The sequence below is a fragment of the Osmia bicornis genome, chromosome 7, assembly GCF_907164935.1.
Source record: "Osmia bicornis bicornis chromosome 7, iOsmBic2.1, whole genome shotgun sequence".
NCBI lineage: Eukaryota > Metazoa > Arthropoda > Insecta > Hymenoptera > Megachilidae > Osmia > Osmia bicornis.
Window position 1 is genome coordinate 7,146,505 of NC_060222.1, and position 21,281 is coordinate 7,167,785.

The window sequence follows — 21,281 nt, forward strand, 5'->3', positions numbered from 1 at the left end:
TTTGCATCGCTTCTTTTACAGAAATATGAAGACAGGTGAAAGTAAATATTACTCTTTTTACGAGTAATATAGCAAATTTGTTAAAATAAATGCAGTCACTGTAAAAAGTATTTATACACTGGTCAATTTTAAATAAAACAAAACAAATAATCATACACAAACTACAAATCTAATCAAATACAGGAAATAAATTCCCTGTGCTAACACAAATACTTGATAAAGCAATTGAAATAATACAATTACAAAATTATATTACATTCCAAAGTTTTTTTTAGCAAAATTGAAAGATAATTAAAATTACTTTATAAACAGTTTTACAATACATAATCATGTTCCTCCGCGAACCAGTTAAATTAACCCCAGCGGTTTTAAAACTGCTGTATTTCTACATTTGACAAATTATATTTGCGTGTTTAAATAAAACCTCCATTTTTAAAAGATAAATCTTTGTTCACTTAGATCTGACTGTATCGTAAAATTGGTGAAACGCGATTTTAAAGCGCAAAGTAGAATTAACTCCACGTGGTTCACGGAGTAACTTTTATTCACCACGTTTATGGATAGTTAAAATATGAAAATCCATGTATGTATAGGGGAACTCATTCAACTGGCAATATAACGAGTGGTAATATGGCAAGAATTTACTGTATTTGCTTTAATTGCCTTAATTGCACATTGCTGTAATACTGTATCTTACGTGATCCCAATATGTTCTGCTTGCTTTCCTAATCATATTCTGCTGCATGATCTAATTAATAATTGTGTATAAAATACATACTTTATGATTGCGTTAGTATTAATAGACCCGCGCTTCTTTCGTTAGTTAACAAGCCAGTGATTAATTTGACTTTCACACAAATTTTTTAGCATACTAGTTCCGCTCTTACACCATTATAGTTTACTAAGATAGGGTATACCCTTCTATCCCCCCTTCTCCCTTTAAATGAGAACTTGGAAGCTTAAAAAATTTTCCACTTCTACAACCTTGTCCTCGGCAATATAACGAGAGCCAAGCGTATACCAAAACCACCTGTATAACATAATATATAATTGTATAACATTATACAATTATACATATTAACATTAGAATAAGATAGGGTAGGATAGGATAAGATATTCAATTACTTTTGTATGTATTTTAAGGTTAAAGCTCTTCAGTATTCGATGAATTAAAAGAAATCTACTACAACTTGAACAGTGATCCAGTTATTCGTAGTAATAACTGAAATAGTTCTGTTTGTATGTATATGCTCCAATAATAAAGCAATTTATTCTCTATGGAGTTTTGTGCAAGAAGTTTTGTCGTTAGCAGTCAACGGCTATCGATCGATTGACGAGGTCAAGCGTCCTTTCCGTTTCAACGTTGCTCGTAATTGGCGATTAAGTTTATGAAGGATATATTTATCCCACGAGAATATATCTTTCTACCTTTTCGGGACAAATAAATTGGCTGAAATTAAAAGTATAACGAGATACAGCGTTCGAACGATCGTTATGCCGTGATCGTTTTCAACGAGAAATAAAAAGACGACAAAGTTTGAACTTCAATGTTTTCAATTTACCGAAGTATCTCGGCGAGCACTGTTATGCAACGAAATTTAATTTACTTTTATGAAATTTTAAGGTGCGTATTTACGGGATAAAGAATTCATGAAGTGACGAAGTTTTAAAATATTCAGAAAACAAAAGGAATGATGATTTATGAGCAAGAATATTCGTGTTTGAATCCTTAGCGATTGGTGATGGAATTGAAACAAAAAATACATAGCTTAACTTTGGCATTTTTAACGCAAATTATACTGTAACGATAAATTCTATCACCGACGCGTGCAAACCAAAGTGACTCTTTATTTCGGCAAACAAGGTTATATGGTTGTTCCTTCGTGACGTGTGACATGCATGCATTCACGTCTTTTGGAGGGCCTCCTGGTTTTCTAGCCCGGACTTCCAAGAGTGCCGATCGGAAAATATGCACGCACCAATCAGAGCCACTCTCGCGTCTAATTGGCGCGGCACCAGCCGCGATTTCGCGCTGCGTACCGATCTCTAGTACCGAACCGTCGCGATTCTTTTTTCTCTTCTAACGGATCCCCAACGCGCTGAGTATTTCCAAATCCTGTGGCATGCCCACGAATTTCCTTCGATCGCTACTGATCTCGCAGACAGCCTTCCGGCCACAGTACGAGCTAGCTCATCTGTGTCCGGTTCTTACCTCTCCCGAGCAGCTTGGGCTCTCGGTGCTATGGTAAGGGTCACCACTCCCGGGCAGTTTTGTGCTCCCGGTATTACGGTGACGTTTGCCACTCCCGAGCAGTTTTATACTCTCGGTGCTACGGCAAAACGCACGGCCACAGGTTTCCCTGTGCGTGTAAAGGCTTCTAGGCATGGGCGAACCCATGCACTACTGCATTGGATCCAGTGCTCTCGAAGGGCCGTGTACAGTGAGTTGCAATGAACTTGTCGCAGTGAAGTTGGCTCCAGATTTACTGCGACAAGTTCAATGCAACTCAGTGTACCACCCTGAAATTGTCTACTAGGCTTGGGTGATTAAATATGCCTCTCTGTGGCTTTTTGTAGAAGAACATTTATTTCAAACGGATTTTGTCCGTAACACAAATGGAATTAGCTTTCTGTATTTCATTAGATATGTTGAAAATGATATGAATAAAAATACTTTTTAATAGTACTCTTATCAAATTTGTGATATAATGACATGTTTAAAATTAAATAATGTATTGTCCTTTACTCACAAGAAGTCTTGCGCGGCGACACAGGTGAAAGAGGGGGTACTACGTAGTGATGCGCTGTCGTGGGATTTCTTCTCACTAGGAGGTTGCGTGCGCATGCGTAATGGCTGGTTCAGACACGGCTAGTAATTTAGTCGAGTGGCGAGTAATTTAGTAACTTGCTATGTATGGACACTACAGTTTAGTCGAGTAGTTTAGTAAAACGAGTAGATCCGTTTCATTGGATTTTTCTGGTCTAGTAGGCTTCCCCCACCACTCACTAGGCTTCCGAACAGACCTGTCCGGACGCATTTCTTTAGTCAAGCGTTCAGCCGATTTCCAAAGCTCAACTGTACTAGTCCGGTCACTTTTCTATACGCTAAACGGTTTAGTAGTAAGTAGCTACTCGCCACTCGACTAAATTACTAGCCGTGTCTGAACCCACCTTTAACACTTTGAAATTCTGACTCGAAGTGAAGGAAAAACTTGTAAGGACAAGACAGAAAGTCTGTTGCCCACTTATAAAATCAAAGAGATCAGGACTGCATTCAGTCTATTACCCAGGTCCTTAGGTATAAACACTATAAACAGTCACAGGCCTATGGGCCTGATGACATCTGGGCTGACAATATAACTTTGAAGCACGCAGTGTTTCTCATATATTTATATAACCAATTCATGTTTGCTTTCTAGCTGACACATTATTATTATGAATAATCCAACAACAGCTAAGGAAACTTTCATGCGTGCAGTGGATACAGTGTATACAGCTATGGCATCACGCGATGTCCCTAGCTATAATGTGCATGCAGCCTCCTAGTGAAAAAGATCTCACGACAGCGCATCACTGGTACTGTGCATACATATACTGACCCTACAGTTTTACATGAACCTAATTAGTCAAGTGATCACTTCGACCAATACACGTCACAACCAATGTCACGTGTGAGCTGAGGTGAAACATAACCAATCAGATCGCGTTATTTTCATGACTTCCTGACGGCGAAAGGAAGTACTTATTATCATAACTGCGTTAGATTATATGTATGTATATGTGTCAATAGCGCATCGGGCAACAGGGGGTTGGGGGTTTCCATTGACTTCCCTATTAAAAAATTAAAATCCTTTTTCTTTTTTTATAAATCCTGGAATATTTTCAAAAACTTCAGAAAAGGTTACATTTAATAAACAAGAATGAAGAGAATTAGACTAAATATTAAGTCTGATGTTCTTTCGACCCCCCTATCACATGGTTATGATTACGCCATTGACATGTATTATCATAATTGTATTCAGAGTTTAGAATACAGTATTTAAAAATGAATTTGTTATAACAATATTTGAAAATGTTAAATCCTTAAGAAATTGAATATGTTGCATTATCCCATAAATAATAAAAGCATTCTTTTCTTCTAAAACAAATTAAATAAATTAATTCAGTAACTATACATATAATAATCACAGTATACTTTCCATTATGTTTCACGACGATTTTTTAATTTTCTTACTTATTTTTTAATAGTCTTTTAACAACAACTTTGTGAAGCATTTGATCTAATTCCATTAACACATTGACTGTTACAGAAAAACATTATGACTCAGTTTGTTATTTAAAATTGCTTTAGTAGTAATTGTTTAACTATATTCAATACACAATGCTGATCACTGATAACCCTGATACCTTTCAACGTGTTAATATTGTTCGAGTTCTTTTCACCCAGTTAAGATTTCTCTTCTGTTTAATATCTTGGCATAAAACCCATTTTTCATCTCTGCGAGCATTCTGTTCAGAAATGGGTTCCGTTTCAAGCGATAAAGTGGAATGTGACGTTCTTGATTCCTCTGATCAAGATTTTCATCAAACAGTTCTCGTAGCACTCACTTTTACGCTTTGCTGAACTTTTCACTTTTGTTAATCGAATAGCAGAATGAAATTGTTTCAAAAGTTCAGATATTCATTGCATTCTACCATTCAGATTCTTCTGTCATACAATTGTTTTAATATATTATTTGAATGCCTTTTTTAAAATTGAAGATTTACTTTTAATTGTAATTCTAATTTTAAAAAAAATCGTTATCACTTTTATATTCGTGCCATTTTTCAAGTCTACAGCATTGTGGAAAAGTATTCAAATTTAAAATAGTGATTTAAAAAACGTAATGCTGAAGGTAACGAATTAATTTGTGTACTTAATAATAATGTTAATAATAGCATTTGTTTAAAAAAGACAGATATAACAAATAAATTCTTTCGTAATTTTCATTTATAGCCAAAATTGGTTTTTGTCAAATTATAAAATTATAATAGCAACTAATATATGTTTTTAGGAAATATATAAAAGATATAATTTATCACTTCGTTGTCATCTTATTTACGTACTGATATGGGAACGATATATAGCCAGATGCATTTTTAGCACATATGCAGAAAAGTAAATCACTCATTCAGTTCAATAGTTCCCCTGATACTATGGTCTTCGGTTTGAAACATATCCTTTCAAAAAAAAAGTTTCAAATGATTTCTGCAATTCACATCAATATAAATACTGATTTAAATAACGAATTCTTCACACACCTATAATTTTAATCATTTTTCTGAGTTTTATCAGAATTATTTGGATGCATATTTTCCAGACTTCAAATGTTTAAAATATGCGGTAATTCAAATATTAAGTTTTCAAACACTAAATCAGAATATATATCTTGTTAACGCGTTAAATGCCGGGGTAAAAATGGCCATATGTTATAGGTCATGCGATTCACTATAGTATTGTAACTTTTTAGATCATGATGGTTTATATTAATCTAAAGTTAAATGCATAATTTTTAAAGGAAAAGGTTCTATATACTGGAAGAATAATTTTTAAAGGAACAATGTAAAATTTATAAAATGAAAATAATATGAAATACATAATTAAATTAAAATTATGGCTCTTTCTATGGTCCGCCGTCCGAGTGTTAATACATATAATATTAATGTCACTTATGATTTTCTTTAATTTCTTTCAATTATTAGATTATACTGTAATATAAATTTTTGTTGATATCAATACCACCGATTTTACTTAAAAATCTTAACTTTTTGCAGTCCAGTTACACTACCGTACAAAAGTTTGGAAGTACTTAAACAGTTACAGGTTTTCATGATAATAAAAATTTTACATAATACATATATTATACTACTCACAATATGTAATAAACTTTTTTTACAAATAGTTACTTCCAATATACATATTAACGAAGGATTACTTATCTAACACAAAATAATGACTGCTTCTAAACTTTTGAACGGTAGTGTATATTGTATATTAGATTTTATTTACCCAGGAAATCAATTTATTTGAAAGTGATGTATCGTTGCAAGTATCGTTACAAATATCGTTGCAAGCTTTTTAAGAAATGAAATAATATGAAGCTAAAGATGAAAAGCTGTCTTGAAGATTTTCTTTTCAGAATCTTCTTTTCCTTGAAACTTTTAAATTTCCCAAGTATTGGAAGCAGCAGTACCGTAAAAAGGGAGCGAACAGGAATACTTTTGCATAAATATGCAATTTCTAGTACCAATTACAAAACAAATGTTATTGCTGTTTTGAATATCTCAAAGTCTGTGTTTTGGTCTACTTATTATACTTTAACATCAAATTGTATTGTTGTAATTTAATTTTATGCTTTCTTTTGCTAAACGGGGTTTATTGTTTCTTTTCCTGACATTAATATGAATAATAATAAATGTGAGATTTATATTAAAATAATATTCGTATGTTAATTCTGTCAGTTGTACTACTATTTTTTCAAAAATCCAGTAATTTATTGCTAGACTGTTTAAAAATCGTATTTTTTCAAGGTATTCGTGTATGCAAGACGTTGTTTACTCAAATATTAAGTTCACAACAAAGAATAGGTATTGCAACCCTCGGACGGCGGACCAAGGAGAGAGCCCCAATTTTAATTTAATTTTGTATTTCATATTATTTCCATTTTATAAATTTTATATTGTTCCTTTAAAAATTATTCTGCCAATATATGCAACTCTTTCCTTTAAATTTAATTTTTAACCCGTTCAAGAGTTAATAGCTAATCATTAATCCAACTAACAATTAAATAGCTGTTTTAAATTGTTAACCCAATTAACATTTAATTGCGATTAATGATTAAATATTTTAATGTGTAGCACTTAGATAGCAATTATCCAAGTATAATTGACACTAATGTATAGCAACTATTTTAATTTAGCATTTGGAACCAAAGGGATGCAAGTTACACTGTTCGAAATTATTGAATTGAAACCAGGAACGATTAGTTAAATCGTCAGATATAATGTTTTAAGTAAATAAAAATTTTAATTGCATTTTTCAAATAAATTCTTGTAAATTTATTCCAGAAATTCCAGCACCATCGACAACGTCCACTACTCCGCCACCATATTACGTGACCTCATCGATGAAGAAAAACAGTAAGTAACCTCCATTTAACTGGCTATTCACCTCTTTTCCGCGACGTTGATCTTGATCGCGATTACAGTGTAAAATACGCGAGCGTAATGAAAGAAATTATCAAACGACGCGGCGGGAGTGGGAAACGTAGTTGCGAACGAACGCGGAATGAAGTAGAATACCCGGCATTAATTTGCAAGCGAAACAGCCCAACCCCCGCAGTCGCGTTACATTCGTTCGTTCCTCCTTTTTTTTTATTCCCGAAGCAAAGACATCCATTCTCGTGTCCCTTCTTCCCATGACGTCTCATCGTACAGAGCGCACTATGTAAAACCGCCTTTGTGTAATGCATTTTAGGTAGAAACGGTAACAAGAAATTACGACAACGACCTATCGACTACGAAGTCGAGGAATGGCGAGATCCAGGTCAGTAAATATCTATTTTAACGCGGCCCGCGTATCTCAGGCATTTCCCCCACGATACACCGTCTGGCTGCCTGTTATACTGCTCCGTTCGAGTAATTAGCGTAATTAAAACCTCGTCAACGGTGCACATTCGATGCGGAGAGATTCTCCGGTGAATCTACTAAATTGCCAATGCTCGGTGATCCCCGCTATCCGTGAACGAATTACTTCACGTTGCTTGGTCCCCTTTAACTAGCCAGAATGGATTTCAGAATTACACTCTCTCAACGACTGTGATTTCACTGATAGCTCCATTTACGCATCACTTGTCCCTCCTCGAAATTTAACTTTACTTTAATATCACGCTTCATTTGCAACTTCCTACTACTTCGTATCAATCAATTACGCGATCGATAATAATTAAAGGCGATTGTAATTAGTATCTTATAGTAAAGAGATTTTAAACTAATTAATAGTACACTTGCCACATACTACCCTGTTCAAATAGCTTTAGGTCAAGATAAATAAGACATGATGATAAGCAGTCACTTTGATAAGCAGTTTTACTGGAAGGTTTTTTTAACATTTCAATTACCATAGAATAATTAGGTTTGGTTATAATTTGAGCATACATTGGTTAAATTTATTCAATTAATTTTAAGTGGACAATACATAGATGTCAATAACAAATGTATCAACCTAAAAGAATAAAAAGAAAATGATATAAATTTTTTCAAATTAACCCTTTATAGGTCAGTACTGTGGGATACAAAATAATAATTGTAATATTGAAAATTAACATTCTTCGAGTTGTAATATAATGATTTTTCAACAATTTTGTCCAATTTGGTCTGCTAGCGGAGTTTCGGTCTTTCCCTCTGCTCCGCTATCCGAGGGTTAATGTAACAGCTTGTTTGGATGATAATGAACAAAATAAATAGAATAATAATTAAATAAATAAAGACAGTGCACATAATAGATACTAGAGATTTCATACCGTAGAAAATAACATGCATACCTAGTTTAAATTATCAAAAGTGTTTTTTGATAAGATGTTACTAAATTAACAGTCTCGAAACAAAAATCCATGATTATCTTATTTTGCACGTATAGTACTATATTTCCAACCATATTTTTATCGATTGATAAAAAGAATAGTATATAAAATTGATTTATAAATAAATAGATGGGTATATATTATTGCAATGTGATCAATAACATCTATAGATCAATAATCTTACTTATTAAAAAAAGAACCGTTATAATTTGCATGTAAATGAATTTTCTTTAACCGAAGGATCTGGTGGTAATTATACTTAACAATAGCCTATAAAGGGTTAACTTGTTCTAAAATTGTTTCAATAGTATAGGTTCCTTCAATTTCCCATAGAAAATGATACTTTTTAATTTTATATATTTTGAAACAGATGAAAAGTAACCTTTGTCATATAATCTACAAAGATAATACTAATACTAATACTAAATGTGCAAGATTTGAAATTATATTAATTTTTGTATGTTATTTTATAAAAAAGGAAAGAGGTCTGTAATGGACAAATTTTCAATTCAATGCTAATAGCGAAAGCATTAATTTCTGAAACTGCAAAAATAGGAATGTTAAAAATGTTAATGTTATAAAAAATTGATGAACATTAGATATTACAATTTAATATAAAGAATAATATTTTATTTTTTTATCCATTAGCCAGATCTTTTTTAATTCAACACAAGTGTTAAAATTTATATTTAATTTTAAATTCTTCACACCTTTATTTTTTAAGTTTTACGCTATTTCAATATAATTTCGCTTAAGAACTTAAATAACATATTTTAATAGTAATAGCTATTAGAATTTTAAAAATGATTGAAAAAAGAATTTGATCTTTTTTGGATTTTTATTTTTTTCTTAGCTTAAGTTGTGTTTTTGATTGATTTGTTAGATTACTTCTCTTGATTCTCGAAATAGAAAAATGTTCAATTTTTTCTTCTTTTAATTCAATCATTACAAAGGAAACAATTTGGATATGTTTATCTATCATTTATTATAAAACAAGATATTTTACATAGGTATATTCTATTAAAAAGATTCAAAACATTAAAAATAAATAAAAAATTTGTTATGTTGTTTCTATTAATCAGAGCCAATTAATATTATATTTGATTGAATGAAAAGAGAAAAAGACTGAACATTCTTTATAAATTTTGCTTATAATTTAAGGATATATGCAAGAAGCGTTACTTCACTCGTTTCATAAGTGCTTAATTCATCAGTAATCTGAACTAAAGTAAAGGAAACTTCCTTTCAAAATTTCTAAGTGAACGGTATTAAGCTGAGCTAATTTCGTTCGGAATTTCCGTTAGCTTCAAGCAAATAAAACGAAAGAAGGAAGAAAATTTTAATAAAAATTTCAAATGTTTCTATATTATGAAGCTGAGAACCGACTAGGTTTTATTCATTTCCGGATTCTCAATCAACTTTCATGTAGCTTTTATTGATTAAAAATTATGTAATTCCAATTTGATTTTTATCAAATATCTGTTTGCTTCAGTAACATACACACTGAGAAAAATGTTTCTCCAAAATTTTTCATTGATACAATATGGGACATCAAAAGCTATTTAACCTTGAATTTAATATTTTTTCATATTAGAAAAGGTTTCGTACATATTCCTCATAATAAATATCCAATTTTTTAAAAGGGTATTTTCATTCCCAGGATAGTTTTATTGCTGAACGAAAAAATGATTTCGTTATTGGCATTATCGTCGAATCAAGATGCGGTCCAAAGAAGGCTACTGCCCTGGGCCCTATTTTTCAGAGAGCCCCATTCTAAGCCTTCTATTTTCTATGTCAAAAAATACTGAATTAAATTTGTTTACTCTTGCCTTTTTTCTTTATGATTAAATTTTATCTAATTTTATCTAAAGTTTGAAGCCCCAGCACTAAAAAATCCTAATCCAGCCCTGATTTGCGCTACTTCAATGATATTTCTATAATTTCAAATTTTTAGAACTTCCCAATTGCCAAATTAACTTTATATAAATCATATATGAATAAAGTAAATAGGAAAAACTTTTTAGTATTTATAAAAGATTTCATTTTTGAAAAAGAATTCTGATGAAATAATACAATTTTCGTGGATTAGTGTATAATCAATATTTTTAAGCTAAATTCCGAATTAAATATGATAAACTACGTGCTGAGAGATAATTATTAAAACAGATAACAACTACAATGGCAACTTCATTCTTAATCTTTAACTGATTAGGTGGAGCTCAATATATCTCTGTGGTTCTATTTATCCAATTAATTATTTGATTAATCTAAAAACGCAAATAAATAAACAATAAATAAAATTATAAGTTAAAAGTTTCCTGCAAAAATATTAAACAGACATTTGATTGACGTTTGTCTAGAAATTTCAGTGTTCTTCAAAAACTACCCCACCAGTTAAGAGTTACCGTTCTTATAAAAAGCAGAAACTTCGTTTTCATTATTATTTAATAAATTCTCCCTAATTCCATATTTACATATATATGAATATTATTCGAAGTAAAATTTCGCTATTAATTTGGAAGATGAATTTTTTCAGTACTTTGTTTTCTTACAGTTACCGGTCTGATTACCAGTTCCATTTAAAGTATCACGTACCTTATAAATATTGAAGACTGTAATGTCTTATGAATACGCATGAGAAGACCAATCCAACGAGTTTAACTACCGTTAAATTTTGAATATCGATTAAAAATCTAAATATCCCGCAAGGAAATAACGTATCAACGTACAATTACGTGTATACGCTTTAACGAAGAAAAGGAGCGCGATAAATAATTGCATGATTTAGAATCATTATTAAAAATGTTATTCAAAATATATGTAGTAATATTTAAGTAATAGACTCTCTGCTTGTATACATTTATGAAATTGGTAGTATAATATATCTGCAGTAAGAGTTGTAGTTCTTAATTATTTACAAATGTTTATTGCTTATCAAATGACAATACTTCGCACAAAAATAGTATGAACTGTCAATATTGTTTTTATAGCAACATAATTTCGAATGAAAGCAGTGAATAAAAGAATAAAAGATAATTGGCAATGATAAGAACATAACACACTATGATATATTTATTTATTTGAGTGAAATTTACCTAAAACTACATTAATATTTTAGAATATGCTGCAACTAACCTACGTGTACATAATATGTATTTCTTTATCCATTTCTACTCGTATAATATATTGGAGAACATTTTTCATTTGACTTTGGCTATTTAGCTTAGTTATTTACATTTACTGTTTCACACTGTGTAATATGTTATAAATATTTTAACATAACTGCATATTATGTACACGTAAGTAAAAATTAATGCAGACGAAAAATGTCAGCATAGAATAAATTAGTACTTAGTAGTAAGTGAATTTTATATTAAAAAAGCATGAAGATTAATTTATGGATAAAAGAATAAACTAAAACAGTTATTTTAATTATGAAATATATGTAGATATTGTGAAAAGCACAAAAAGTAGTAGCAAGGATTAACATTGGTTCACTTGATTAGCAATTAATAATACAATAATACATAGTAATAATACAATAATTTGATAAAGAAGGTACAAAATCACGAATATTATGTTTTCGGAAAAATAATATTTAACACATAATTCTTATCAATTTCTGATAAAGTTGGATGTATCAGTGATTAGTACAGTGCCAAAATTAGTATACATAGTTTAACTTAATTCATCCCAAATGTATGCCTAAAGGATTAATCCTTAATCCGCGGACAGCGGACCATGGAGAGAGCCCCAATTTTAATTTAATTTTATGTTTTACATTATTCCTCTAAAAATTATTTTTGCAATATATGAAACTCTTTCGTTCAAAGATTATATATATTTTGTAAGTTTGAGTCGCGATTGACACAGACTTCACTATTCAAGGGTTAATTAACACTATATTTTTTGTGACGTAACTGACATCATAGGTCTAAGAGACATCCGAGATTGTTTATCAAATAAATAACAAAAGATTGTTATTTCAATTCCTAAATATATTTAAACACGTAACTTAAAAAATAAGTAGTATTATACTTAGATAATAATTATAAAGTGAGGGAACTTACTTTTTACCATCAAACTTTAGTTAATGAAAGCACCTTAAATTATCAACGTTAAATGATTAAACTACAGAATATAATTTTGTCTTTAAATACCAGAGAAAATTTGTTTTGTTACGTCCGAGAGACGGATGATGTCAGTTAAGGGTTAAGAAAAATTATTCGTTCATCCATCTATGTAAGAAGTTTCACAGTATTCTGTACACCAGGAGGGTTTCTGGTAGAAAGGTCAGCTTGTCGACACTTTCGTTTTGCATGCCAATAAATTGGCAGCAACTGGCACGAACGTCAAAGTTCTCCAACTCAACTCGAATGACTTTGCTCAAAGATTCTCGGGAGCGTCGAAGCAGTTCCCCTTTTCTCGAAGTTTACTTTCAATTAATGAAAAACGAGTTTCGTTGACCCGCGGCCGTCGACTGCCTTCGGTGGTGAAACGCAGAAACGCGGCACGAGAGGAATTCTTAACGTTTCCTTCTCTCTTTCATCCCTTACCCTTCTCCTTTCCTCCTTTCATTTGTTAAATCGATCGACCTTTACATCGAACCTGTATAGTAAACTGAACAGCGCGAATTGAAGACGAATTGATTCCTATACTGCGCAAACATTTACAATCTGTATTCCTTTTCGATTTTATCTTCTTGATAAACAGTTCACCTCTGCTCTAACAAAAGTAATCTGCCGCAGTAGAAATGAATGTGTATAGTCAGACATATTAAAACATTACAGTAACGTAAGTAGAGGAAGGTCAAAGGAGTCAGTTGACCCCATTCTTTTTTCTGTAATAAATGCTGAAATAATTTCGAAAATTTCAGATAACACTGTTGGCAATATTTAAAAATAGGAAACAGTTGGATTTAATATTCTTATAATTCGTAAATATATTATATTCCAATTCGCAACTATTCAAGTTTGTAACTATTCCAATTCGCAATTAGTTTAATTTACAACTATTTTAGTTTGAAATTCTTCCAACTCGCAACTATTTCACTTTGCAATTCTTTCAATTCGTAGCCATTGTAATTTGCAACTCTTTAGCTCGCAACTGTTCCAAATAACAGCCATTCCAATTTGCAACTATTTTAGTTCCCAATTATTCCAAATAGCAACTATTTCAGTTCGCAACTATATTCCAAATAGCAATTAGTTCAATTCGCAACTACAGTATTGCCTCGAAATAAGCAAGTGGTCTCTGATTCTTTTCTTCTTTGAAGTGGCTCGCAAAGTGAGAGGTCCGAAAAATGAGTGAGATCATTATCAAGGCAAACAAATTGAAGTTGGCTCTTTTGTGGATTGTCAATCATCCCCTTATGAATTTCTTTGTACATACATTAAAGGTTCTAGATACAACTTATTGCTTTTGTATCGAGCCTCTTTCCAACCCTGGTAGGGCACATACAGTAAGAAGCAAAATTGAGTGTACACTGTTCAAAATAGAATACCTCGGTTAAAATTGGACTAAATAACTTGAGGTTGTTTGAGAAGCTATAAAAATTAATTCGTGGCTAGTTACGTTCTTAGATGAAAAGTCGCGATTTTCGGAAATTTTAATTACTTATAACTTTTAAACGCGTTGATCGATCTCGATGAAATTTTCAGCATACACATAACACACTTAAATTTACAAATGTCATATTTTAAATTTTCGTCACAGGTTCAGATAAAAAAGTTAAAAAATTGCCTTTTACTATTTCTTTCCCGATTTCGACAAATTGTAATTTTTCAAAACGATGAAGATACACATTTTAGTGAATTAATTTTTATAGTTTCTCAAGCAACCTCAAGTTATTTACATAGTTCAATTTTAACCGAGGTATTCTATTTTTAACAGTGCACACTCAATTTTAATGCACAAAATGTGTTACAGATGTGCATTATTTTATTTTATTTTTTTTGTTATAGTTTACTTGGCTACATTGTATCTATACTCTATACTATCTTGGATTGACAACTATGACACTAAACAAGATAGCAAGGTGTAATAATATTTGTTTAGATGAGAAAAGAAAGAATTAAATCCAAATGAAAGGGTTACTTACAACTTATCTATAATAACAACCTTGTTTTGAATTTTAACCGCACTCTTTTCCTTTGCTAATCGCTCGAACTCTTAACTATTTTTTAGTTATATATTAAATTTGAATAATGAAATATTTATGTTAATATTAATATTTTAAAAATTAGATTTTATTCATTATAATCATTATTCTCACTAAAATAATACATGAATAAATTGAAATTATTCTATTATATCATCGCATTTTGATCCAAATATTGGATTAAATTTACAGAACTAGTGTACCAGATTGGTAGGTGTAATGAGAGGACTAGTTCGTTTATAGAAACCGGAACATTCAGTCAATAGGTATTGCAACGCAGCTTTAGCAGGAGCGTGGTCTCCATTTAAGTTAATTGCACATTGTCCTGTAGTCACGATCGTTCGAGTTCGGCACAAAATCGAGACGGATGAAAGAAATGAGGAAAACTGTGCGGTCGTGAGTACCGGTAAAGACGTTGTTAAGGTGTTGAAAAACGGTTCGTCTGTCGCCGTTCATGCGGAAAGTCACGTACCGTGGATTTTACTCGTAGGTGGGAATAACTTTTTTCGAACGGACGTGCGATTCCGACTTCCCTTCCTGGCGAGCTAACCAAAGCGGACCAAGAACTATTCCAAAGAAACGTCGTGAATTCGCGACGACTGTTCCTCAATTGGTTGCGAAATAAGGAAACTTTGTCGCTTTCCTGACCCTTTTGCGTGCTTTACCACGCTACACTTTCTAATAGAATCGATCAACCGTTTCCAATGAACACTAATTTTCTACAAATTATTAATTTAGTATCTCTTTGATAAGGGTTGTTATATTTTGAGGAAAGTAGATAAGTTGTCTTGGAAAGTAGATTGATGACTTATTTGATATGCATTATATTCCTTTTTTTTTTTTTTATGAAAAGTATTTCTTACACTCATGGTCAGATCAGACGTACCTAGAGAAAATGGCAATATATAGCATATTAAAGAAATTATAGACATCTGATGCAATAACGTACACTTAGATTGCATTTGATTGTCATCAGACAATTTTGATTTATATTCGATTGACCTACATAAAAATATTTTGGATCTATACTTAAACTTTGACGTGATCGATAATCGACCTGTAGAGTAACGAGTATAGTGAATTGTCGAACAGAGGGATTTGTTAGTTTGAATAATGAAAGACCTTGCAATTTCCAGCGTTGAAAGGTCACTGGAGATTAATATTAAATAGCAAATGACGTTCCATCGATTACTAAGTTTTGTATTGAATATAAAAATGTATTGGACATAAAAAAACTTCAGGAAATGTATAATTAAGTTTTTGTCATTAATATTCATTTTTCATGTCTCAAATTTCACGTATGCATAATATTTCATTATTATTTGAAATGATAGTCTTGTTTGAAATAATTTCAAGAATACATACTCTTCAAACTGTACTTTATAGTTAACTTTTCAGATTGAAATTATTGAAGACCTTGTAGCAAGAGGAATGTAGCTCTATTGCTGACAATTTCTTAGTTATGATCCATGATACACAGTGCACAAAAATTATTAAATAATTGGATTTATAATAAATAAGTTAGGTAATTATTTAGAAGTTTGCCCTCCTCATCGATTTTCGTGACCTTGAAATATGTTGTCAAGGTCATCATTCTGAACAACTTTTCCCTATACATGTTACCGCCGCTCGGCCTTAGTTTCCGAGATGTTTGCAAAAATCTTTAGTTAAACTTATTGTTAGATTACGAGTACACTGTATTCCGGAGAAAATGGAGACTGAATGGTGATTGAAAGAGTGATTGAAGTGGTTTGAGGTTAGGGTTAGGGTTAGGGTTAGGGTTAGAGTTTTGTTCATGATTTTTTCACGTTATAATTACTCTTTCTTTCACTTTTTATATATTGTATACCTGTTACTCATTTTGTGTTTCGTCAGAAATCGGAAACATTTCGGCCATCATGTCGAAAAGTGCCATTATACGTTCATTAACATCATGTTGACGTCGGAATAAAAACTCAGCTATATATCCCACGTAATGAAACGTACGAGTTCCATAACGAGGAATATTAGCTCTCGTATCCCGCCGTGTACGCTGTAAACCTAAACCTAACCTAACCTAACCTAACCCTAACCCTAACCCTAACCTCAAACCACTTCAATTACTCTTTCAATCACCATTCAGTCTCCATCTTTCCCGGCATACAGTATAAGTACTGATGACATAAGTATAACTACAGTTTTTTACAAATATCTCGGAAACTAAGGCCGAGGGGCGGTAGCATGTATAGGAAAAAGTTGTTCAGAATGATGACCTTGACAACATATTTCAAGGTCACGAAAATCGGTGAGGAGGGCAAACTTCTAAATAATTACCATAAATTACATTTATTTTTACCTGTTTGCTTGGAGCAGCTCCAGAAAAAATAGGAATAAATGCTTATGATCTTAATAACCAGTACTTATACTGTGAAAAAATGTATTTTTCAATTAATATTCTCTTTCTAATGTTAGATCAAAACAATATTTTACAGGCTTTTTGGTATTTACTTAAAGTTGGTAAAAGTCGAGCTGCACCCTTTAGCTGTGAGGTCCTTAATTACTCTTTTTAAATCGCTGGTACCAGATTCTATATGTTCAATGATTTACATTTGTAGGCCATACAAGCCAAATATGTAAACTTACATATCAATATTACAAAATATATAGTGAAAGGAAAAATGTTTCATATTTTTATCATTGTACTGATCGTGAGTGAATGAAATTTATTTTTACATCTGATAATTTATTTACTTGCATTTGTATATAATTATTACATTACAAATCTTTATGCAAATGTACCCACATTTTTATAAAATATTTTGTCTCTTCAAATGATAGAAAATACAACTTCAATTCATACATTTTACATATTTTACAGATTCTGAATAATTTATTTTATATTCTCGTGTGTATCATATAGTTTTTCTATACTTTAGTATGTTATCAATGGATAAATTTTCTCAGTTTAATAATCATATTAGTATTTATAAGAAAATTTATTATACCCATATAATAGTTAATGCATTGAAAGTATCAATATCGTACAAACGCTTCAGTACTAAAATTTTAAAAAATTCAAAAAATGGAATTAATTACTTTGGCCTATAAATGATTCAAATGGCTCTCTTTAACAGACTTACTTCTCAATGACAAAATTAATTTTTCTCAGAGATTAAGAAAAAAATTCTGATTAATTAACTTTAGGGAATGGCTACCTTAAGTGCGAGCGTAGGAATTCTTAAAATTTTTATTTTAAACAAATAACAAACAAATAATATGATTTTCAATTATTAAATATTATAAAAATTAGAATATAACTAGAAAATACGAATTTTGAAATTCTTTATACCAACGAAAGTAAATATTAATTCAAAATTTCCCGCGTAAACGTTTATACGCAAGTAGTGGGAGACCACAATCCTGTACATACACATATATGTAGAACCCCTTTCGCTACATTGTCATCTTCCCCGAGAATGCCTACAGAGAAGGGTGAGAACTCGAGACATCACCAGTTAGAGAATATTGAAAATACATTATTTTTCGTATATAAAAAAATATCCAAAAAATTATATATTTTGATTTATGTTTTTAATACCGAAGAAGTGACTTTGGTTTAGCAAAGTTAGAATTAAGTTATTACGTATGAAACTTGGTCTTTCTAGAGTTAATAGGATTAATGTAAAAACCATTTAATTAAAGTCGCGAAATAATCAGTAAAGTTAGATGGACAACACCATTTTTTCGTAAAATTCATACCACAGAATTACAGATACAAATAAAACCCATTTCACTTGAAATTACATAAAGTACGAACACGATATTGGTCATAAACAGTCGTAGGTATTATATCTACTACTTTTGTTGAAAAATGGCGGGACTAATAGAAATTTATACCGTTACTGTAGATTCTCGTTATATTACCACATAAGCGATTTGACCTCTACAGAAATTTTCAAGCATTGTATTGTTGCTCTTTCATCATTATAGCCTATGCAAATGATACACTTCTATCTCCTGTTCTCCTCTAAGTAACTCTCATTAGAGGGTCTCTAGGTTAGTGTACACACGAATTTCTTCTCCCCTTGATATTCATATATTCATAGCTGGCAACATTACCGGATTTGTATTAGCGCCACAGGTGGCGATGTTGATTTAAGTTTGGCCGGTTCGTAAAAGTTAGAACAACCGGCCATCCAATCAAGAAGCGAAATTGAACGAGACCGTGCCGGAAAGAATCCAACTCGACAATAAACTACGTATTTATTGCGATGAGTCCGTTCGTGTTCTCTCCCCTACGGTCCTCCTGGGAATAATTTAATAAATTGTTTCCCGACCTTCTCTAACACGATCGATCAAATTCTTCGAAATTCTGTAATCCAGCGAGCTTCTATTTCAGAGATACACTCTAGTTTGTCACGAAATTGTCTTACTCGTTTATGGCTTTTTTTTACTTTAAATGTGGATACTGGAACGTTTCAGTATAAAGTTTTTTGCAATAACATTTAGGTTATATTGAAAAAATATAAAAAGATGTTATATAATGTAGAGGATCGACAACCAATAGCCATCCGCGGCTCGGATCCGGAAGGAAGAGAGGCAGCACTGCCTAGCCGAGCCAACCTTTTTCTAAAGTTGCCGCACTGACTCTCTGAGCTAACTTCAGTAGCTTGTGACAATGTTTCTAATAGGCAGTAACCAAATTGTATTGTCATACATAATAATAAATCTTTCATTATCTCTAACTGTTTCTCAACAGTAGGCCACGACCTTTCCAACATATAATATAATACTTCATTGTTTAGTTATTTAAGGAATTCATTAAAAATTCTTAATTTATTGTTATACAACTAATTGTTAATAATATATTGTAGCAAATAGAAGATATTAATGTTAAATATTTCTATTTTTTGCACTGAAAAAATTCTTAATAGAAAATGTGAATCTTGAGACGAAGATTATCAATGATAGTTGTAAAATATATTGTCTCTCGTTATATTGCCGCGGACAGGGCTGTAGAAGCGGAAAAGGCAAGGATCCAAGCTCTCATTTAGAGGAGGAAGGAATTAGAAAAGTACCATTTACGTAAGTTATGAGTGGCAATATAACGAAAGTCTACTGTAATGAAATTAAATTGCATAACAGACGCGCATTTCTAATCTTCTAAACTTTTTATATAAAAATCAGTACCAAAAACGACAAAAAGAAAAAATGCTTTGATCTAGTGCCATTGTTTCAAATAAAAAAACTCCACAGAAAATTCTCAGATTCTTGTATAGAATTCTTTTTAATTTTTATTATAAAAGGATTATTATATAACTTTTTTATATTAAAAATTCTAAGATTCTTGAATAGAATTTATATATAAAATTATAAATTATGATCCGTATAGAAAATTTTGTATTCGTATTGATACTTAACATAGTTAGAATTTAACTTTTGTTGTTAACAAAATGAATCTTTAAACCTTTAAAAAATTTCGAATTTCCAGAAAAATGTGAATAATATAGATTCAACAATCATTTTGACAAGCAAAAAATATTACGAAACTAATATTAAATGTTATTTTTACCAAATTTATAATTCTTAAAAGTTTTGAGAATAAACTAACTATTCCATCTGTAACAACCTATTCCAGAAGATAAAATATCTTTCTCAATATACTGATTGAGTCTTCTTGAGATCGAATCGATTAAATCTTTTAGTTCTGTTTAATCGAAAGCTCAGCTACATTTCGGGTAAAGAAACTTTCAGTTACTCGATAGCCACTTTGCCAATGAAACGAGTGAAAAGTTTCAGTTCTTGTGTATATTCTTCTTGTCTACGTAAGCTCTGATGTACTATTTTTTAAGAAGGCCAGCATTTCGTGAACTGATACTCTTCGACAATTGATATTCGATTTCGTGAAGCTATGAATATTGGCGTAACTACAATAGATAGGGACTAGGATAAGGCTAGCTCTCCTGAAAATGTGGACTGTTACCATTCTAACATTTAAAAATTCCAAAATTCTAGCATTTCAAAGGTTTACAATTTAAAAATTTCAAATTTTAGATTTTCTATGCTTCAAAATTTAAAAATTCGGATATTTAAAAATTTAAAGATTGCAAAGTCTCAGAATTTCAGAATTTCAAAATTAAAAAATTCTACATTACTAAAATCATAAAATTTTGCAAGTTTACAATTTCTAGAGTTCAAACATTCCAGATTTCCTACATTTCAGAATTCAAAGATTCTCGAGTTCAAAAATAACATAATTTCACAATTTTACAAAATTCTCAAAATTTCAGGTCTTAAAAATTTCAAAACTTCAAAATTCTAAAATTTCAAACCCAAGAATTTCAAAATTCCAAGATTCTAAGATTCTAAAATTTTTTAATTTTATATTTCGAAAATCCCAGGTTACCAAACTTTCTGAGTTTCAAAATTCCATAGTTTCAGGCCTTCTAAATTCCAGATCTTAAAGTTTTAAGATTTCAATATTTCTAAGGGTCCTGATTCACGTCGGAAAGCGATCTAAC

General features: G+C 31.2%; 1 protein-coding gene across 3 annotated transcripts in view; it reads left to right on the top strand.

The window, feature by feature from the left end:
- LOC114877783 (neurotrimin-like) overlaps positions 1-21,281 on the top strand; it is a 422,922-nt gene that overhangs the window by 399,828 nt on the left and 1,813 nt on the right. For all 3 annotated transcript variants that reach the window (XM_046286404.1, XM_029190796.2, XM_046286405.1), the window contains 2 exons: positions 7,108-7,179; positions 7,517-7,585. In XM_046286404.1, coding sequence (XP_046142360.1) covers positions 7,108-7,179; positions 7,517-7,585 — 141 coding nt within the window. The remainder of the gene's footprint in view (positions 1-7,107; positions 7,180-7,516; positions 7,586-21,281) is intronic.